A 22,992-nucleotide genomic window follows, 5' to 3' on the forward strand; every position below is an offset into this window, starting at 1 on the left:
ACAGTCAGACAATTCATACGGCACAACAACAAACACAAACGCAATTTAGCATCATCGAAAAGTCTAAAGAATCTCTCAAACACATGGTTGGTGAACGAGAATAATCACCCTAAAGTGCTCATCCTGAATGATTCCAACACACACAGTAGGAAAACACTAGGCTGTAAGAAACCAGGACACACCAACACTCACAGGGCAGGACCCCATGGAGAGCGAGGGGCTCCCCTGTGCCAGGACTGTCCTGTGTCTTCACACGTTGTTGGTACTCTAAAGGAAGAGATCATTCTGCAAACATTCATGTAGTCGCGTGATGGTCTGTGAGTTCCTTAGGCTTCTATAAGAAGTTATTAAAAGCTCTTCATTTCCCTCTGTGATGGTTTGAAACAGCTGTGGACACCAGAAGAGTGATGTTTGTGGATCCTCATTCAATATTGCAGGAACGGATCCTTTTTATTTTAGTTGGTTTTTGGAGATGTGCCCCATGTATTCAAGGTGGGGTTTCTTACTGGAGCCTTTTAAGAGAGAATCATTTTGGAAAAAAATTCAGAGCCCACACAGCCAAGATCTCTGGAGATACAGAAGGGAAACATCCCTGGGGAAGAATTTTGAAATTAGAAGCCTGGAGAGAGAGCTAGGAGAGGTTCCCATGTGCCTTCCCAGCTGACAGAGAAACCCCGAATGTTGTCAGCCCTTCCTTGACTCAGGCTATCTTTCTCTGGATGACTTAGTTTGGACATTTTTGTGGCCTTAGGACTATAAATTTATTACTTAATAAATTTCTTTTTAGAAGTCACTCCAGCTCTGGTATATTGTATTCCAGCAGCTGTGGCAAACCAAAACACCTTCCTTAAATATGGACCAAGGATTTGTCAGGAAGAGTACAGAGAAAGAAACAAATCCATTTAGGCAGTCCACCCCCAAATCTCTGAGGGAAGCAGTTATTTCTATGGGCTGACCTGGAAAGTGCTAGAAAGCTGACTTAGCCTGAGGTTCAGATGGCGTGGTGCCCACAGAGGCCATGCACTACCCACCAACGCACACAAGTCTATCCCTCTGCACATGGACTTCCTTTCACAGGACCTGGCACTGGGATTTGGGGGCTGAGGCAGCAGTAGTAGAAGTGTCCATAGACCAGGGCTTCCTACTGGTCTTAGGGTACAGGGCTAAGACTGCAACCCAAGGAAGAGGCAGATGGTCAAGGAAAGGGGGGAGTGACTCGAGGAGGCAGCAGGCTCCTTGCAGGGATGTAGAAATCAAAGAGCCACCTCTGCAGGAACTTGCTGCCAAGACACTCCATCCCCATCAGAGCCCCTACTGATGTGGCACCCAGATCAGGGCAATCCATCCAGGAAGAGAACTTAGGGATGGACAAAATTATTCCCAAGAGTGGTTGAAAATCGCCAACCCGCCCACAGAAAGCAAGGAGCAATCAAAACAGCAGTGCAGAAGCTGGCGGAGCTGTGCTACCAACACTGATATCCCCATTGGTTCATGCTGTCCCCACCCTGCAGGCTGGACAACCTCCTCCTTGTCCCTTCCTTTGGCTCCTTTCTCCAGTTCATCTTAGTTCTCATCCCTCCACCACTCCAGTCGTCAACTCCTCAGCTGATGGGTTCACAGCTCACTATGTGCTCAGGGCCCTCGCCCAGGACCTCCAAGATGAATTTTTACTCCCATGCACATCTCAGTTTCAGGCAACTCCACCTCTGGAGGATCCAGAAGATAGCACTTCCTCACTGCCAGCCCCTGCCATGTCAGGTGACCTACCCATGAGCTGTGCTCAGCCTCCCCATGGGATTTGCAGGGCAACACATGTTCAGGGACAAGCTTGCCACTCCCTGAGCTCACCTGCCTTGGACAGTGTCCATCCTCCCTATGGTCACCTGCCTTGCTCCTGCAAAACTTTTAGTGTCTGGGTCCCTCAGCTGGCCTCCCTGTAGAGAAGCTTTCTCCTCCCACCTGGCCCAGTCCCTTCCAACCTCACGCGCTTCCCTGTGGCCCCTTTACTACTCAGAGGCTGCAACCTGCCTTGATCCATGACATCAGGACTATGGAGCTCATTTATATCCCTCAGGTCACCCAGGAGAACACAGCCTTTCCCGGTCTTAACTGCACCCACAAACACACACTCACACACACACACAGTGTGGGCTCCAAGGAAAGGTCAATGTCTGCTCTGTGAAGACACGGCTGTCCCCACAGTGCAGCCTGGGGGCCACTACCAAGGAAAATGCAGACAGGACAAGCCTAATTCCTCAACCCAAGTGTCCTCACACCCCAGGGAAGCCGCTTTGGGTCTTCTCTGCTTGTCTTGCCCCTGGGATTTTGTTTTTCAGCTGCTGGTTGCCTTCATCGTTCTCCTGCTTGCCCATCTCTGTCCGCCCCTCCTCCCACTGTTATCTCAGGCTCACATTTTGTGTCTCTCTCCCGGCCCCTCACAGAAGTTTTCACCTTGATATTTATGCCCCTGCCGACCTACTCTCCATCCACCCTGTTTGCTACAGCTCTGCTCCTCAAGGAAACATTACAGAAAATGGAAGAATTTCTAATGAATACTTCCATGTTTAAAATAAGAACCACAGAAAATGTCAGGGGCTATTTCCTTCAGAATTGGACTCCCCCAAACTGGGCCTGGTCCCAGGCAGACCTGGGGCTGCAGGCAGCCGGAAGCCACCCTCACCTTGTACTGGCTCCATCAGATTCACACCAGCTTGTACGCGAACTCATCCTCATTCTCCTGATTAAATTTAAACAGGGCATACTCCATCCACACGAGGAAATATTCCATGGGTTTGCTGATGTCATAAAACTCACAGTGATACCTCCAGACGTGATCCATCAGCCGATGAGCCCCAGAAGCAGAGTCACCTTGAGGGACAGGGTTGTTCTCTGTGGCAGCACTGAAGTTGAAGAGACGGGACAGAGAAGGCAGTGACAGCAGCTGCCAGGGACACCATCATGAACTGGATCCCATGCAGCCCTGCCCCTGCAGGCCTGAGCTGGTCACCTCCTCCTGCCTTGGAAAAGCTCCTCCTTCTCACCCCACTTCACCCTTCCCTTATCACCAAACACACAGCAATCTGGAAACCAAATCACCCACAGTGTCCACATCCCTCCTCTAAAACCTCAGACCCAAGAGACACATCAACCTGCCCACTCCCTGCTCATGCCCTGGAAAGGACCTGAGTGGGGACTTCATACACCTTACTGGCTTCCCAGCAGTGCATCTGAACAGGGTCAAGGGGGCTCAGAAGAATAATGGGGGAAAGAAGGGAAGAAGCAGGTCTGCATGTCCCTTGACTGTGCCCATGACCCAGGGTGAGCATTACAGAACTTACAGGCAGAGGTACTGGTGGGGTCCATGGGTTGCCATTTCCTCCCTCTGCTTCACCCATCACTCGAGGGTCCCCTGGAGCCTGCTGACACTCCCACCATCCCCTAACACCCACCCTGATGTGCAACAGCAAGGGACAAGGTTTTAGAATTCCTTGGGGTGCACTCAGAACCCCAGGAAAAGGGGGAATGGGAGCCCCAGGCATGAGGTCACCCAGGTCAATGTGGAGAGCAGCCAAGGCCAGGAAGAGGGGTGACTGCTGGGGAATTATGCATTCCTATGGTGTTCGGCACCTTTCTGGTTCCCTGGACTCGAAAAAGTGTCAACTCATGATGCCTCCTACCGGGAACCACAGAGGAGGAAATGCGGCCAAGGAGGGAGAGGGCGGGTAATAAGCAGCCACACCCACACATGAGGACATGATAATCTGATCATTGTGTCACTTGTATATTGTGATCTGAACAATGGGGCCAAGTAAAGCATAGCATGAAAATTGGGAAGGCTCCAGGAGTGAAGTGATAGAAGTAGGGAGTGGAAGACCCCACCCAGATCCTGTCCATACTCTTGTGACTTGAGGCCTCATGGGGTTACGGACACAGCAGCACCATCAGACTGGAGAAATGGGCAGAACACCTCCTGCAAATTTCATCTAAGCCTCCTTTTTGGTGCACACCAGAAGCTGCAAGACCCACACTTTTCTTCAAATTGGCAGGAAATACACTGAAACCCCTTTCATTCCTGACATAGATCCAACCTGACATAGACTCGCTGGATTTTAATTTGGTCTGGATAAGACAGGACATAGAAAGGAGTTTAAGTTTTGCATTTTTCTTATAATTGCATAAATCCAATTATACGTCATCTTAGAATTTTATTAGACATTCAAGGAACAAACTTCGGGATCTCTTGATCCTTTCTAGGATATCCTTTACTAATTTTATGTTCATTTCTCCATTTTTTGCTGTTATCTCCCTCCTGCTGTGTTCTCTGGGTTCAATTTGCCATTCTTTGTCTGATTTCTTGAGACATAGACTTGGTTCTCTGATCACAACCCTGACCTTTCTCCAATAATCACATTTCTGGCTCTTCTTGCCCTCAAAGCCCAGTGCTACTTAGCAGTATCCACTGTTTCTGTTATGCTAAATGTGTTAATCACTTCATGAGTAATATACGCAGTCACCACTGGTACTGTAGCCCCCGTGTTAGGTAGAGTTGATAAAGTTCAGTATGCCCACACTGCAGGCATCCATGCTGAGTCCCCTGACAGGAAAAATGCAAAACTGAAGCTCCTTTCTATGCCCTGTCTTATCCGGGCCGAATTAAAATTCAGCGAGTATGTGATCATCGCTTATTTTCCTCTCTCTTAAGCAACCAACCCCTCCTCACTTTCGGAGCAAAATAAAAAATTAGGGTCAAACAATCAGACATTTCCTTGTGGACTTCCAGATTTGCCCTGTATAAGCTTCTTCTCTCTACACGCTTGGTGGACCCACCTGTGCTCGCTCAGCCAGATTCTCTCCACCTTGTATGCAAACTCGTCCTCAGTCTTCTGATTGAACTGAAACAGGGCATACTGAAACGACATGAAGAAATATTCCAGATCTGTTCTAATGTCATAAAATTCAGAGCAATATGTCCAGACATGACCCATCAGCACAATGAACCCTAGAAGCAGAGTCACCTTGAGGTACATGGGTGTTCTCCACAGCAGCACTGAAGTCTGAGGACACAGGGACAGACAGCAGAGTGGCAGCAGCTGCCAGGGACACCATCATGGCCTAGAGCCCATGCAGGCCTGTCCCTGCAGGCCTTGAGCTGGTGAGTTCCTCCTGCATTAGACTAGCACCACAGTCCATTTCCTCCTCCCTCGTGCAGCCTCATCCCTTCTGCATCACCAAACACATTTCCATTGTGATCATGTTCTTCTCCCAAAAGCTTGGACTCACGATGTGCACTGACATGCTCCCTCATTACCTGGGTCCAGAGCTGTGCCTCCTCCCCAGTCACACTAGGATAAGGACATGGGTGGTGGCTGTGTCCTCCTCACTGGCCACCAAGCACAGCATCCATGGTCCTGCAGGGTCACAGACTTAGATGAATAATGGAGAAAAGGAGGATGGAAGTGGATCTACTTGATCCCTTGGCTGTGCTGATAACTCACAGTGAGCATTGCAGAGCTTACAAGGATGGAGGGCATTGATGTGCTCCATGGGGTTGCCATTTCCTCCCTCTGTTTCACCATTACCACGGGACCATCGGGAGCCTACTGAACCTTCCCACTGCCCTGCAAACTTCACCACAAGACAAAACTGTGAGGGTCATGGCCTTATAAAGTCCTGCAATAGACTGACAATCCCAGGAAAAGGGGGAATGAGAAACCTAGGCATGCAGTCTGCCAGGTCAATCTGGAGAGCAACCAGGGCCAAGATGAGGAGTTGGAGGTAGGAAGATATCCTTTCCCACATTGCTTGACCCTTTCTGATCCTCTGACCTCATGATGTCTTCTTCCCCAAACCTCAGAGGATTAAACAGGGCCATGAAGGGAGATGGCAGGCACTACACCATCAGGGAAGCCCAGAATACAGTGACACACATTAGGGACACCAAAATCAATAGGCCGAGTCCTTGATCTTGAACTTACTCTTACTCTTGTAACATTTTTGTATGTAGCAGTGAAATTTAGACTATAGGTATGTACAGGAGTCACGTCCAGAGGAACTCTTTTGTTGCTCAGATGCGGCCTCTCACTCTTTAAGTCCAGTACCCGAAGTGAAATCATTGTCCTTCCCCTACGTGGACCATGACATCCAGGGATGAATGTCTCCCTGGTGGCATGGAGGCAACTCCAGACATGAGTCTGGCCTCCTACTGTGGGATAAACAATACCATCCTGACCAATAGGGGGAAAAGAAGTGTAACAGATAAGCTGTTCTAGTTTGTTAGCTGCCATAATGCAATATACCAGAAATGGAATGGCTTTTTTTTTAAGGGGAAGTCAATAGGTTACTAGTTTACAGTTCTAAGGCTGAGAAAATGTCCCAATGAAAACAAATCTATAGAAATGTTCAATCAAAGGAATCCAGGGAAAGATGCCTAGGTTCAAGAAGGCCAATGAAGTTCTGGGTTTCTCTCTCAAGTGAGAAGGCACAGGATGAACACAGTCACGGTTTCTCTCTCAGCTGGAAGGGCACATAGCGAACACAGTGTCATCTGCTAGCTTTCTCTCTCTTCGCTTCTGGTTTCATGAAGCTCCCTGGGAGGTATTTTCCTCCTTCATTTCCAAATGTTTCTGGTTTGTGAACTCTCTGCTTCCTGGTCCTGCAGCATTCTCTGCTTTCTCCAAATCTCTCATTCTCCAAAATATTTCCTCTTTTATGGGACTCCAAACAACCAATCAAGACACACCCAAATGGGTGGAGACATGTCATCACCTAATCCAGTTTAACAGCCACTCTTGACTAAATCCCATCATCCAGAGAGATGATCCGATTACAGTTTTGAACAAACAGTATTGAATAGGGACTACTCCACCTTTATGAAATGGGATTTTGATCATAACATGGTTTCTCTAGGGGGCATACTTCCTTTCAAACCAGCACATTTCACCCTCCGGCCCCTAAAAAAGACATGTTTTTCCCATATACAAAATACATTAATTTCATAATGATATCAGAAATCCATAAACCATTTCAGTAGCAATACAAATGAAACACAAAGTTTGAAACAGTACAAACTCCTATCAAAGTTAGTCACAGGTATGGTCTGTTCTAAGGCAAAGTTTTCTGGTTCTGGACCTTTGAAAACTTATAACAGGTTATTCGCTGCCAACATGCAAAGGAGGACCAGTCATGGGACACATATACATATTTCCATACGGTGGAAAGAACACAGGGGTCGCTGGACCCATACAGTTTTGAAAACCCACAGGACAAAGCCCATTAGATTTCAACGTTTGAGATTCAATTATCCTCGGGGCTTCTGAAAGCTGCAGTCCCACCCTTTCCAAGGGCCTACACAGAGGTCTGCCTCTCTCAAAATGCAACCTTGGGGCACACTGGGGAGACAACCTTTTTCTAAGCTCCACCCTCCCCAAGCATCAGGGCTGCACCCGGGTCTTGGCCATCTTCAGGGCACACACTCAACTCCGTGAGTTGAGTGTGCAATCAGGCTCTCCTCAAACCACAAGGAATGTGCTTCACTCTCTCCAAGGCCTGAGGCAGCATGACTCTTCCACTGCAATGAGGTGGAAGGCCTATCCTCTGCCTTTGGGGCAAACTCACCCTCTCCACGGGCTTGGGTGGGTCCACTCTCTCGGCCTGAGGCTTCTTGCCTTCAGACCTCAGTCTCCATGGTTTTGCCTCTGAAGTTATTTATCCTCCAATATGTCCCTTCTCTGAACCCCCAAGTCCAGACTGGCAGCGAGTCTGTTTATACAGGTCCCACAGCACTCTCGTTGACTTTCTATGCAGTAGCCTCGGATCATGCCCATCAGACATAAGGACTTTCTGCAAATTCTTCCTGGATAACTCCATTTCCAATCCTGGCTTTCTCTGAGATGGCTGACTGGTTCCACATCTGGTCAAATCCTCACAGGGAGGACTATTTTCTGGCGTCTCCCTTTCTGGAAGTCCAGAATTTTCCAGGACATCAATATCTGGTTTCTTTGTACTCAAGAGTTCAGTTTTCATCTTATCTCTCTCCTGTTGCATTTCACTATAAGCTATAAGGAGAGACAAGGCTGCACTTTCCACATTTAATTTGGAGATCTCTTCTGCTAAATAGTCAATTTCATGGCTTTTTAAAATCTGCCTTCCAGCCAAAGTCACTCATCAATTTTGCCAGATTATCTGCCATTTTAAAACAAAGCTCATCTTCCTTCCAGTCTATAATAACACACACTCATTTCTGTCCTAGGCTCTATCAGAAGTGTTTTTAGAGTCAACATTCCTACCAACAGTCTCTTCAAAGCATTCTAGGCCTTCTCTATCATTCTTCTCACAACTCTTCCAGAATCTTCCCCTTATCCATTTAAAAAGCCATTCCAACATGTTTCGTATTTGCAAACCACAGAAGGAGGACCCCACTCTCTGGTACCAAAATCTGTTCTAGTTTGTTAGCTGTCAGAATGCAAGATGCCAGAAATGGAGTGGCTTTTTTTTAAAGGGGAATTTAATAGGTTACTAGTATACAGTTCTAAAGCTGATAAAATGTCCCAATGAAAACAAGTCTATAGAAATGTCCAATCTAAGGCATCCATCCAGGGAAAGATACCTTGTTCTAGAAGGCCAATGAAGTCCTGGGTTTCTCTCTCAAGTGAGAAGGCACATGGTGAACACAGCCACGGTTTTTCTCTCAGCAGGAAGGGCATATGGCAAACATGGCATCATCTGTTAGCTTTTTCTCACTTGGCTTCTTCTTTCATGAAGCTCCCCGGGAGGCATTTTCCTTCTTCATCTCCAAAGGTTTCTAGCTCGTGGATGGTCTGCTTCACAGTCCTGCAGCATTCTCTGCTCTCTCTGGATCTCTCATTCTCCAAAATGTTTACTGTTTTATAGGATTTCAAACAACCAATAAAGACCCACCCAAATGGGTAGAGACATGTCATCACCTAATCCAGTTGAACAGCCACTCTAAATCACATTATCCAGGGAGATGGTCTGATTCAAACATACAGTATTGAATAGGGAATACTCCACCTTTATGAAATGGGATTTTGATCAAAACATGGCTTTTCTAGGGAGCACACTTCCTTTCAAACCAGCACATAAGGTATCAGTGTCTGAGAGATTTCAAAAAGTATATGAGACTACTCTGGAGGTCACTTTTACACAAGCTTCAGTACTAGATATTACTACCTATCATGGTTTTCCAAACCCCAACCAAACCATTCCTGCCAATCCTAAAGAACACCAAGAGTTTCATATAAGATTGTACAAAGGTTCTATGCCCTAGGAACATGCAGATGGGTCCATAGAACAGGTATGTCCTGAAACACAGAAGGGCCAGCCCCTCCAGAACATCAACTAGTTCCACCCCCATATTCCATATTATTGAAAGCTCTTTCCAACATGAAAAAGTGAGAATGGGTATGACCCAAATACCACTAGAGAGTAGGAGAAAGGCGAAGGTGATGGTGGAGTTCTACCAACAAGGTAGGGCTTAACAAATGAGAATGACTACAGAATCATTATATTGATATTTCTTTTAATCCCTAGTGTCTGGAAGCACCTAGTAGTAAAAATCTAAAAATGCGGAATTGTAACCCATATTAAACTCTGGAATCAGCTCTACAAGGAATTGTTGTGATGTACTTTGAAATGGATATCTTTTTCACGACATTGGTATTTTTCACAAAAAGGTCGATTGTGATGATATATAAATAAATAAAAGTATATGGAATCTCCAATAGGACTGTAGCCCACATGGAGGGTAGAGATTGATAAATAAAGTCCAATAGGCCTGACCCACAGGCACCCATGCTGAGTCCCCTGATAGCAAAACCAAAAACCTAAGTTCCTTTCTACGTCCTGGCATGGCCAGATCAAATTGAAATTCAGCCCATCAATGATCAACACTCGTCTCCCTCGCTCTTAGGCAATCAACCCCTCCCCACTTTGGAAGAACACCCCCGCATAAAGTGGAAACTTAACATCAACCAATCAAAACTTTTTCTCACTGGCTTCCACATTTGCTCTCTATGAGCTTCTTCTCTCCAAGCCCTTGGTAGAGTTCCCTTCTGCTTTCCCAATGGGCTACTGCCGGATTCATGAATCACTCCACAATGCTTTAAGATCCTAACTGACATGAAAAAATGTTCATTTCTCAAGATATGTTGCCAAGTTCCAAATATTCTGTTTTGTGTTTCCAGATAACTCTATCTTCTTCATTTCAATGCTGCCACTATCTATGGTCAAACACACACTGGGACATCACCTCCATGCAATTGCTTGAAACTTCTTTTATGGATAAAAATCAGCTCAATTTTATGTTTCACCAGCTCAAGAAAGCATGCATATTCTGCTGTTCTTAAAAAAAGTTTCTATATAAGTCACTAAGTCAAATTTCTCAAATGTATTCTATATCCTTCCAAAGGCCCACTGGTTCTGACTTGGAGAAACCAGTCAAATACCAGCTCCTGAGATAGGTGCTTCAAATTCCTCTCTTAGGCCTATTTTCTAGTTCGCCAGCTGCCAGAAAGCGATATCTTAGAAATGGAATGGCTTTTAAAAGGGATAATCTATTAAGCTGTAAGTTTACAGTTCTAAGGCCATGAAATTAAAGTGAGTCTATAATAATGTCCAAATTACAGCACCCACAAGAGGTTACCTTCATTTAAGAAAGGCTGGTGATGTTCAGGGTCTTTCTCTCTTCTAGAAAGGCACATAGAGAACATGGGAATGTTTGTGAAATTCCTCTCCAGGCTTCTGGTTTCATGAAGCTCCCTGGGGGGATCCTCCTTCTTCCTCTCCAGAGGGCTCTGGCTACATGGGCTACCCTGGCTCTCTCATCATTCTGAAGCTTTCTCCAAAATGTTTCCTCCTTTAAAGGATTCCAGTAAACTATTCAAGACCCATCTCAAGGGGGTTGAGTCACATCTCCCACTAATTAAACCCACAATTGGGTGAGTCACATCTCCATGGAGATAATTTAATCAAGTCTGCAGCCTAAAGTGCTGAATGGGGATTAAAAGAAAGGATGCTTCCACATAATTACATCAGGATTAAAACATGGCTTTTCTAAGGTACATATTACTTTCAAACCAGCACAGCCTGTGAATGTACCTGTTTGTCTTCTAGCCTTCTCAGCTATTGCTTTATACCATCTAGCTATTATAAGAGGTGGCACCACAAATAGAATCACTGCCACTTCTACAATCAAGGCAGAATTTCACCTCAAGTTTTGCCAAAGGCCACTGTTCTGGTCCTATATTGTCTGAGTCCTAAGACCAGTGGAATAGAAGCAGAATTGGGCAATTCCCATCTACATACTAGTGCCCAAATTGGAAGGCTGTTGGAATCATTGATGGAGACTTTAAAATGTCCCACTGTCAGGCCCTAAATGTGGAGAACACTGGATGCAGTTAGTTGCATCTTAGCTTTACTTAGAACTTCAGATAGAAAAGGAGAGGCACACTGGGCTTGCCTGGCATGAAACGGGAGCTGAGGATGAAAGCATTTTCACTCACAGGCAATGATGACTAAAGTTCAGGGAACATCCATGTGTCTTTTTCCAGTCTGACTCATCCCTCTGAGTCTCCTACACAATGGGAATTGTTGACCAGCTTTGCTGACATCACAGACCTACCCTTGTATTTTTAAGTACGTCCCCATCCAATTGTGGGTCTTTCAGAAACTGAAAAACAGGTTGATTCAAAAGAGCAGAGCTGGCACAGACAATGGTCTTTCTGATGTGAACCAAAGGGAAAACCTCTTGCCAAGGGAGACTCAACTTGGAGCTCTGGTTCTAGGATCATGTCACAAAGAAGCACCAAGTTTCTCCATCCAGAAGCTCTTCTACAGCAGTGACTGAGGACCCCACAGGAGATGAACTATCCCTCCAGGAGCCTGGATGCCAAAGATGGAGCAAGGGGGGCAGGGACACCTGCTTCATCACAGCATTTTCTTTGCTTTCTTGTTGTTTAAAATGTGAACATATGGAAACAATGGATAATGAATGAATAAGTGAATGAACAAATTTACAAACAAACCTAAGAAGGCCGCCCATGAGCCAGCAAGGACTCCCTGGTCTAAGGTGAGGGATTTAACACAGTCAGGACTGTGCACCTGCAGCTCAAATAACCACAATAATGGTAGGAAACACATCATTGATTCTTTCCATGTAGGGACATCCGTGACAGCCAAACGAGAAGTCAGAGTGCAGCACCACGGGCCCAAAATGTACTCTAAAATGCCTATATTTCCCAAAGCACCCACATATTAACTAGGTCTACTGTTTTCCTGCCATGAAGAGCTATGCCCCACCCCCCTAATATTCCACAAGTGCTATTCAGGAGGGCGAATGTGGTGAACCATGGTCGGGCATCCACCAGAAAAGAGAAGCACAACTAAAAAAGGAAAAACGATGAGAGAGAAATTAGAAAGTGCAACGTGTCATGAGCAGTTCATGTAGGACGTGCTCAACACGCACCTAAAAATCACAAACTGCTGAAAGCAAACTAGCTTTCTCCTGAGGCAGAATGTGAACAGTTTAAAGCAGCAGCAGCAGGAGGGACGAGCAGAGGCTGCTGACCCCGGGTTTGCCTTTCTGATCCCAGCCCCCCAATAAATGCGGTGCTGCCTCTGAGGGATTCCTGTCCACCCACAGCCTCCGCAGGACAGAGGACTCTGAAACACCCCACCCCATTGGTGCTGGGGAGCTGACTGCCCAAGAAATGCTCCAGCTGGGTACCTGCCAACTAACCCGCCCTAGCACAGGCAGGTGAGGGGGGTTCCAACCCTACCGAGGGGTCTGTCCTCACTGAGGCCTGGCCCCAGCTTCGAGGTTCCCTTTTTCACAATTCAGTTCCCAGATGCGGGACATCAGAATGCTGGGTGAGGGGCATCCTTGCCTCACAGTAACATCAAAGACAGAGGATGATCTAATAAACCAAGGACTGCCCTGTGGGGACACATGCCCAAGGAGGACCCCAGGAAGAAATCCATGTGCCTAAACGCCACACGGAACAGAGAGGGTTGAGGCAGGAATCAGGAGTTAGGGCTCTTCCCAAAGAGAATGGCAGGTGGATGCCTGCAGGTCAGCTCTGTTCTACCAGCTGGGCTGCAGGCAACGGGCTTGCTGCACCCACAGGTAATCAGGCTGCGTCTCCTTAAAGCAACCACATTTGTCCCACCCAGGGGGGAGCTCTGAGATAAAGGTTCAGGAAACCCTCAATCTACCAGGAGCATTTCCTAGTGACACCCCTAAGCCTTCCCCCAAGGTTCTTCTTAGACTTTAATTTTCATTCCCAGCATATCTGTGCTGCTTTGGGGGTGTTTTATTCTGACCTTTTTCTTTCCTTGGCTTTCCTGCAAAGGGCAGCGGTCAAGGTCTTCTTCCTGCTTTCTGCAAATCGTGCAGCCCAAGTCCAAGTCCATTAAAAATATCATTGTCCAAGTCTCTCAAGTAGAAATTATACAAATGGCTGCTAAATATTTGCCCTCCTGATGAAAGTAAAAGACAGAGAGAGAAGTAAACTAGTAGGCCAATGATTAGAATAAGTTTATGCATGTAATAAAGTGAGAACTTATCACGTGCGATTTCTCAAGGTAAACAGTGAACTAAAAGGTGTTCATAAGTACAACTTACACACACTCTAGATGTTCCCTGCGGCACTCTTCCCAACAACTAACACCTGGTAATGACATCTACAATGTACTGAATATATAAGGTGTGACACATTCACATAATTTGATTGCTCCACAACAGTAAGCCTGCACACAGCACTGCAAAACCTAAGACTATAAGGAATCCCTCAAACGCACCATTGAGCAGCACAAGCTATGCACAAAGAACATGCACTGATCAATTCCATTTATAGAAGGGTGGGAAACATGTCTAATAGATATGCTTAGAAACCAGGACTGTGGAGTGATAGCGAGATGAAACAAGACAGTAGGAAAAGGCATACTCAGCTAATGCACCCCACATACCCACACACACATGCACACAAAAACCTTGAAAAAGCATGCACGGTCTGTCAGAACCAACTCAGTCAGAATTCTGGAAAACAGTCAGGTTATAAAACAGCTGCACTGGCATTGATTGAGGAAAAAGAAACCTACTAATGTAAGGAAATCTGAGGGATGCTTTAATTTGACCAAGCCCTCCCTAGAATTGAAGGGAGAAAAGGATAGCTCTAGGATGGTTGGAGAGCTCAATGCATCTCTTTCAATAAGGATCAGAACATCTAACTGAATATCAATAACAAAAAAATAAGTTTAAAGCATTGAATAATATTATACCCTAACAGACCAAACCAGATATATATGAAATACTCCACCCAACAAAAGCAAAATACTCATTCTTCTCACATGCACATGAAACATTCTCCAGTTAGACTGTATATTAGGTGGCAATGAGTTATTGCTCAATGGGTGCAGAGTTTCCATTTCTAATAATAAAAAATATTGATCATAATTGGAGGTGCTGGTATTATCACACTGTGAATATAATCACCACAGAATTGCACACTTGAAAGTGATTAAAATAGGACATATTGAGTTGTATAATATGCTACCAGAATAAAAAGTTAAAGTAAAAACCCTAAAAAATAATAATTGGAGAGTCCACATAAAATCAGCATTGCTTGTTGATCACAGACACCTTTCATCATTCCCTTAAGAGCTAAATTGTAAAAAGTAACATTAAAAATCATTATAGAGAAATGAAATATATATTACTTAAGGTAATCAAAAGTAAACTAGCTATTTGTATTTCCTTAAAATGCATTCAGTGTTGGTTTTTAATGTGCTGAAAAATATTTAGGTATTTCGCAAAATTATTTGTCGCTCACTTTTTAAGGGAGTTAATCCAGTGAAACCCTTAGATTTTGTTTGCATGCTTGATTTTTTAAATGGTGTCTTGTCAGGTGAGCTCTAGGGATAAACATTCACAGAGCCACAGATACACAGATCTGTAACTGTGGAATGCTGCTATGCTTTCGCATTTTCTACCGACATGACTTTGAAGAACACAGCCAGCCCCATCTGTGAATATTTTTCAGGTTGAAAAAAAAAAGAAATATGGGGAAAATGCATCCAAGCATATTATACACTCTTTTACAATAATGAGAGAGAACCGTTCCCCAAATACTTCTACAGCTGTCATGACCTGGTAGGGACAATTCTATCTTCCACACTGAATGTCAAGGACCAAGGCATAAGCCATCCCTGGGCCCGTCTCGTCTCCCCTGACCAAACACCTTGGACAGCAGTGGCAAGAGCAGAGGCTTGAGCTTCCCTTGTCCCACTGGTTCGGGGTCGTCCCATGAGCTGCCGCTGCGCCCCGAGATGTCCGGGTGTCCGCGAGGCGCTGACTGGCGCGTGGACCTAACCGCCTGAGTGTCCAGAGCACCGCACGCGGGGTGCGCTGTCCGTGGGCCCTGAGGCCAGCGGTCACTGGAACCCTGCTCGCTTCGCCTCCGGCTGTGTTGGCAGACTCCAAACTTCTGGAAGCAGAATCGCGACTCAGGGACTCGCCCCGCCCCGCCGCCGTCATGGACAGCTACCTGAGCAGCTACCTGGGCGCGTCCCAGCCCTCGCTCCAGCCCCCGGCCCCGAAGCGCCCGTCCCCGCCGCCCAGGCCCGCCCGCAGCCAACCCGGCCCGGCTCAGCGCCCGGTTCTGCGCGCCCCCGGTGAGCGCTGTGTGGACACCCGACCCCTGCCCCAGATCCCTCCTGAATTGGAGCCCGTCAATCTCCGCAGGGTGCTGGTCACCGAGGCTTGGAGGCGCTTTCCTAACAAGCTGACTCCGCAGACCATCTGGTGGCCGGATCCGTCCTGTGCAAAGGACATTTACTGGAAGAGGTGGCTGTGGAATGCCCGGAACCGCAGAAGGTTCAGGAGCCCCGTCACCGTCAAAATCGCCCCTCCTGGGAGCAGAGGGAGCGGCTTTAACATTTGCCCACCCCGCGACAAGTCCCCAGAGTCCTGTGCCAGGGAGACTGTGGTGAAGGCCCTCAGTCAGTGCAAAAAGGCGAGGATGAAGTTTGACGAAACGCTCTGGTTTGAGAACCCGGAAAAGAAGAGAAGGAAGTCCAGCCTGGGGGCCAGGCGGTCTGCCTTCAAGCTTGTGGTGAGAAATGGAGTGAGCCCTACCTTTCTGCCCAGACCCGGGCTTCTGAAGAGGAGACTGCGCTTCAAGAGAGAGACTGTCTGGTGGGAGAAAGCTGACCCCAGGCCCAACATCCAGCCTTTCCGGCCTGCTGCCCAGCCCACTGCAGGTACAGCGCCAGCCTGGGGCACAGGTCCTCCCCTGGAGAGGTGGGCGAAGATGCAGCACTCCTGGATCTTGGGACCTTCCTACAGTGCCTGGGAGCAGCATCAGTGAGGCCAATTTGCCTCTGGACACACCCAGCCTGCTGGCTTCCTTGGCTGCTGAGAGCCAGGTCCCTGCACTCACCCACAGAGACCCCAGACCACAGCAGCTTTCATTCTCCTCACCCATTTTCTTCTCTGTGGTGGAACACTGACACCACCAGGTCACCTTCCCCTCGACACCACAGGCTTGCTCAGCCCCCAGCCCCCATGCTTACCCTGCCCCTCCCATCAAGCAGTATATTTTGTTAGAAACGATGGTCCCACCAGTCCCACCCTTCTATTTCTGCACCTTCTACTGCCCCTTCTGTACCCCTAGTTTGAACCACAGTGAGACCCCAAAAGTAGGAGGTTGTAGCCCCAGGTGTGCCCATCCACACCACAGCTGTCGTACATCCCAGGGCTGCCCTTGCCACAGTTCTCAGTGCCTGAGCCCCACCTCAAGCGTCTCTCAACCAACCCAAAGTCATCATGCCCCTCCCCTCCCAGGAAGCGCCTGTGTTCCCGATGACCCCCTCCTCAATCTGGACCTCCGTGCTGATTGCAGAGCCTCTGTCCTCCTTGATTGTCCCCATCAGACTTCCCCACTCCGGGTTTCTGGCTGAGCAATCAAGGAAGTGCTGGTGACCTTGGGTCTCCTTGCCTCTCTTTTAGAAGAAACTGGAAGCCCAAGGACTCCGTGACAGATGAAGGATGAGGTGAGGCAGAATCCTAGGAAGTAGACCTGCCACAGTCACACTGGAGAGATGTTGTATATTCCAGAACCCTTGCCTTCCCCTGCCCACCCCTCCTCCCAGCCTTTACCATGCAAGTAGAACTTGTCAGGAAAGCACGGTGCCTTCCTACTGCCCCAGTTAGACTGGTTATTGTACATAAAGATTACCTGGTGTTATTTAAAAAATCAGACTTCCGATTTTTTTTTTCTTGCTGATCCTGTCTCCTTGAAAAAGTCACTTGGGGTCTTGTACGTTCTAGGCAAAATTTTGGTTATATCCTCCCCAATAGATGGTAACCAGGTACAAAAACGTGCCCCCAAGGCTGTTTGGAGATGTTTGAAGGACACTGAAAAGCAATGAAGACACTAAGGGGTGAGCTTGAACACACACACACACACACACGCGCGCACATATGAGCCTGGGCCAAAGTGTGGAAAGTACCTTGTGATGTTAATATGAATGGACAGAAGGAAGGAGGAATCAGGAAGGTCATAGAAGAGCCAGATGCCAAGACCCTTAAGGAAAAGAGTCACACAGGTGTAAGGAAGCACCTCTTGTTGCTCTGAAAGTGGGAAAATTTGTTTATAGAGAAGAACTTAACAGCTTTTGCCTATATCCTCATTTAAGGGGCCATGGCAAAGGGACAGTGTTGGTGGGTTTATTATCCTCAGCAGTAGTTCATGGGTACTCCTGGCATTGGAGGCCAGAACATCACCCTCTTGGGGGGGTGTGAGCAGGAATGATGCTCACTGTAGTTTGAAGCTGGATTGATCATGTCACCCGATGGGAAGTGTGCCTCCCCAGGTGTAACCCATCACCAGGAAGCCAGCCTGGGTGTGCACTCCACTGAGCTTCAGTTTGTCTGTCCTTCTCTGACAAACCGCAGAATGACAAGAGTTCCATTTGACTTGACTGCCAAGACCCTAAGAGAAGAAAATATAGTTTTCTCTCAGTAAGATACGCCTTTATAGCTTTCAAAGCACTTCTACACACCCATCAACAGATATCCCATCAACACTGTCGATTAACAAATGAACGGAGGAAGAACATATGGTCAATTAACACAATGGAATACTATTTAACTGTAAAAGGGAATGAAGTTCTGATATATGCTACAGCATGGATGAATCTTGATGATATCTTGAGTGAAATAAGCCAAACACCAAAAGACGTACATTGTATGAGAAGTGTAGAGCTTCTGTTTGAGGTTACAAAAACTTTTGTAAGGCACGGTGGTGACCGTGACACAACATTGTGAATGTAATTAACACAGTGTATTAGACACTCAAAAGTGATTAAAATGGGAAATGTTCTTTGTATAAATTTTAAAACAGTAAGTTTTAAAATAAAGAAGAAAAGACTAAATATAGTTAAGATGTTGACTGTCCCCAAATAGATGGACATATTCAACACAGTACCAATCAAAATTCCAACAACCTACTTTGAAGACCTGGGAAAGCTAATTATCATATTCATCTGGAAGGAAAAGAGACCCCCAATAGCTAAAAGCATCCTAAGAAAGAAGAACGAAGTGGGAAGATTACCACTCCCTGACTTTAAAACCTCTTTTAATACCACAGAGGTCAAAACAGTATGGTACTGGCACAAAGATAGAAGCATTGACCAGTGGAGTTGACTCAAGAGTGCAGAAATAGACCACCAAATCAATGGTCAATGGATTTTTGACAAGGCCCCCAAATCCTCTGAACTGGGACAAAGTAGTCTTTTCAATAATTGGGCATGGAAGAACTGGATATCAATAGCCAAAAGAATAAAAGAGGACCCCTGTATTATACCCTACACAAAAACTAACTCAAAGTGAATCAAACTTCTCAATAGAAAAACTAGCACCATAAAGTTTCTAGAAGAAAATTTAGGGAAACATCTTCAAGACCTGGTGTTCTAGTTTGCTAGCTCCTGGAATGCAATATCCCAGAAACGAAACATCTTTTAAAAGGGGGAATTCAATGAGTTGCTAGTTTGCAGTTCTAAGGCTGAGAAAATGTCCCAATTAAAACAAGTCTATAGAAATGTCCAATCTAAGGCATCCATCCATGGAAAGATACCTTGGTTCAAGAAGGCCAATGAAGTTCACGGTTTCTCTCTCATTTGAGAAGGCACATGGTGAATGCAGTCAGGGCTTCTCTCTTGGCTGGAAGGGCACATGGCGAACAGGGCATCAACTGCTAGCTTTCTCTCCTGGCTTCCTGTTTCATGAAGCTCCCCGGGAGGCATTTGCTTCATCTCCAAAGCGCTGGCTGATGGACTCTCTGCTTTGTGGTGCTGCAGCATTCTCTGCTCTCTCTGAATCTCTCATTCTCCAAAATGTTTCCTCTTCTATAGGACTCCAAACAACCAATCAAGAACCACCCAAATGGGTGGAGACATGTTGTCACCTAATCCATCTTAACAACCACTCTTGACTAATGAAGGCAGGAGGCTGGAGGATGCACTGACTGAGATGTAGATTGGCAAATAGTGTATACTTATGAACGAAGTTTGTGCTGCTACAAAAAGAACAAAATTAGGAAACATGCAATGATGTGAATGAACATGTGGGACATCTGGTGAGGCAAAATAGCCAGAAACAAAAGAACAACAATGGTATGGTCACCTTTAGAAAATGTTTATAAGAAAACAGGGGCCTAGGGTGTAAGCTTTTAGAGTAGACACATTAAGTCCAGAGTGGTGATTAATATTTCTGTATTTCGAGAGGCTATTTTATAGATATAGATATAGATATGGATATGGATATGGATATGGATATAGATATATATCCTGGTATTTAGAGATAAGAACAAAGCCAATCAAGTTGGGATTAAAGTAATTCAGAGCACGAAGGTAAGGAAGACAGTGTCTATATTTTAGGACCACACGTACTGTTTGAGACCAAAGGGAAGAAAGGTTTATTTAGTCTGGACTGAAATTTTCTGTAGCACATAATCTAACTCACCCTGTCTGTATAGGTCGTTTGAACAATTGAAACACAGGGAGCACAGAATAAGGAAGAGGTCCTCTAATCTTGTATGGATTAGTATAATGCCTGGATACTCCTAGAGTATATTAAGCAGATAATCAAAAAGTTTTGGCAAAGATCCTTGAGGGATGCGAGAAAGAAAAGGGAACTATTGAACCTTGCCATCAGGTAACCCCCTTAATACCATGTCAGATTTTAGGTACAACCAAATCAATAGGCCCTGCCCTCGATCCTGAGGGTTGCTTGTGTGAGGCTTGTGTAGGTAGCAGAGAATCTTGGACTACTTATAGGTATGCCTAAGAGTTATTTCTGGAGGACCTCATTTGTTGCTCAGATGTTGCCTTACTCTCTCTAAGCCCAACTCTGCAAGTGAAATCATTGCCATCCCCACTACATGAGACATGACATCCAGGGATGAAAGGCTCCCTGGCAATGTGGGAGATGACTCCCAGTGATGAATCAGGCCCTGGTACCATAGGAGCAACAATTCCATTCTGACCAAAAGGGGAAAAGAAGTGTAACTAATAAAGTAGCAGTGGATGAGAGAGATCAAATGGAGTCCAGAGGCTACTCTGGAGGTTGCATGTTATGCAACATTTGTTTAGACCTTGCTAGCTATCATGGCCTGCCAAAACCCCACCAAGATCACTGCAGCCAAACTTAAAAATTATCTACGAACATGCCCCATCCCCTGAGTGAACCCCTCCTGCTCTACAGCCACACCCTGTGAGGGAAGGAGTGGTGCCTCCTTTCACATCCTCCCCGCCCAGGGCACATCCAAGGACAACCTGTCTCGGGAATTTTCAGGGACTGAAGTAACCCACACTCCTGAGAGTTGAAGCAAGAAGCCAAGAAAACTTGTGACCATGGCTGGGGACTGTGACCCAGAAGCATGAGCACCGGCATTGGGTGTGGCTGTGGAGTGGGAGGTTTCACCTGCCCTGCCCCCAATCGCCTCCATCCTTCCAGTTTGAGGTACCATCTGTGCACCTTCTCATTTCCGTTGTGAAGTGGTTTTGAATGTAACTTACTTAGAGGTGTAATATTTAATTTTCAACCAGGTTCTAATTGATTTCCAGCTGAAGTCCAGTAGAATCAGAGAATATCCTTTCTCTCATGACTTCTCTTCTTTGAAATTTGTTGAGATTTGTTTTATTGTATAGGTAGGATCCCTATTCTATGTGGCCTTGAAAGAGTATATCCTGCACTTTTTAGGTGCAGAAATATTTATCTCAGTAAGACCATTCTGTTCAAACCTTTTTTATATTTACTCTTTTTACTTCATTCTGTTTAATGTTTTCTTTTATTCCTTTTTTATTTTTTGCATGGGCAGGCACCGGGAATTGAACCCGGGTCTCCAGCACGACAGGCAAGAATTCTGCCCCTGAGGGCACCATTGCAATGCCCTGTTTTCCTTATTTTTACTTTTGGATTTCTTAATAGGAAACTTAAGAAATGTATTTCATAATCTGTAGGGTTTCTTTAAATAGTTTGGTTCACACACCATACATTCCCGCCTAAGGATACAATCATTGGCTCTTGGAATAATCACACAGTTATGCATTTACCACTACAGCGAATATGAGAACATTCTCATTTCTTCTGAAGATAAAAATCCCATGCCCCTTAAATCCCCTTATTATTGACGTTTGGATTTGGTATAGTTTGTTACATTAATGCAAGGATATTACAATGTTAATGTTAACTATAAATTTTGTTTACATTAATTGCATTTTCCTCATACACCACCTTATTATTAACACTCTTTAAGTGATGTACACTTGTTCTAGATTTCTTTCATGCAATTAACCACCATTGCTGTCCACTCGAGGTTTCCCTAAGTTATACAGCATCAGTTCCTATTCTCTCGCTTTCCTTTCGGTGACACACATGACTCTAGCCTTCTTCTTTCAACCACAATCACACCCAGCTTTGCGACTTGCACTACAGCGTGTGCTACCCTCACACAGCACTGTGCTGTCCACTTCTGAGACTTTGCATTTAACCTTGTTGAATATGCTTTTTTTTTTTTAACATGGGCAGGCACCGGGAATCGAACCCAGGTCTTCTGGCATGACAGGCAAGCATCCTTGCCTGCTGAGCCACCGTGGCCCGCCACTTGTTGAATATTCTGTGATTTTTGTTTTTGATTTTGGTCTTCGTTAGGTGTCAGTTACTGAGAATACATTAAAATCTCCCACTGTGAGTGAGTATGGATTTGTCTCTTTTCTTTTTCTGGAAATTTTTGTTTCATATCTTTTGAGGTCATTAAATGCTGATACATAAAGAATCATTACATCTTTGCCATGTTGACCATTTTATCATTATGAAATATTCCCTGTCATTTCAAGTAGTAATGCTTCTAGCCCTAATTTCTACTTTCATATCATCATCAGCATTGGTTTAATTAATATTTTCATGATCTAACTTTTCTTCTCAGTTTTTATTATCTTTTCATTCTAAGTGTGTGCTTATGTCTTCATAAGATGCAACTTTACAAGCAGAAAATAGTTTTTTTAAATGTATTTAAAGTTGTTTAGTTGAAGTATATTTTCCATTTACAATTACTCTTATTATCTATTACTGATGACTAATATTAAAACTACTGATAGATTTAGGTTCAAATCTACCCCCTTGCTTTTTATTTTCTGGTTATTTCTGTTCATCTCATTTGTCTCTATTCCTGCTTTTCCCCTTTCTTGCATTCTTTTGGATGGGTAAGCTCCTTTCATTATCCCATTTCTTCCCGTGTACATCCATTCTTCTATTCTTCTTTTAGTGGTAAATGTAGAGATTATAGTGAGCGTGATTGCCTTACTTGACTCTAGCCTTAATTAGTACTTCACCGTTTCTAGGATGATGAGATGACCCCAGAGCACCATCTCTCCTTTCACCCCTTTCTACCTTGTGTGTTACTGTGGCCATGTGTT

General features: G+C 45.4%; 2 protein-coding genes across 12 annotated transcripts in view; one reads left to right on the top strand and one right to left on the bottom strand.

The window, feature by feature from the left end:
- LOC143644838 (uncharacterized) overlaps positions 1 to 16,304 on the bottom strand; it is a 32,704-nt gene extending 16,400 nt beyond the window's left edge. For 5 of the 11 annotated variants that reach the window (XR_013156906.1, XR_013156903.1, XR_013156904.1 and 2 more), the window contains exons 1-5: positions 15,770 to 16,304; positions 15,255 to 15,500; positions 13,339 to 13,449; positions 4,828 to 4,907; positions 2,681 to 2,900 (exon numbers count right to left, since the gene is read on the bottom strand). Coding sequence is in view for 3 of the 11 variants with exons in the window: in XM_077114371.1 (XP_076970486.1) it covers positions 2,702 to 2,900; positions 4,828 to 4,907; positions 13,339 to 13,449; positions 15,255 to 15,500; positions 15,770 to 15,847 (714 nt within the window). In the remaining 8 variants the exon portion in view is untranslated. The remainder of the gene's footprint in view (positions 1 to 2,680; positions 2,901 to 4,827; positions 4,908 to 13,338; positions 13,450 to 15,254; positions 15,501 to 15,769) is intronic. The other 6 variants (XR_013156910.1, XR_013156900.1, XM_077114393.1 and 3 more) reach the window with 2 other exon arrangements.
- POM121L12 (POM121 transmembrane nucleoporin like 12) overlaps positions 15,320 to 22,992 on the top strand; it is a 69,564-nt gene continuing 61,891 nt past the window's right edge. The window contains exons 1-2 of the mRNA XM_077156920.1: positions 15,320 to 15,371; positions 15,490 to 16,533. Coding sequence (XP_077013035.1) covers positions 15,320 to 15,371; positions 15,490 to 16,382 — 945 coding nt within the window. The 3' untranslated portion in view covers positions 16,383 to 16,533. The remainder of the gene's footprint in view (positions 15,372 to 15,489; positions 16,534 to 22,992) is intronic.

The sequence above is a fragment of the Tamandua tetradactyla genome, chromosome 1, assembly GCF_023851605.1.
Source record: "Tamandua tetradactyla isolate mTamTet1 chromosome 1, mTamTet1.pri, whole genome shotgun sequence".
Classification (NCBI taxonomy): Eukaryota; Metazoa; Chordata; class Mammalia; order Pilosa; family Myrmecophagidae; genus Tamandua; species Tamandua tetradactyla.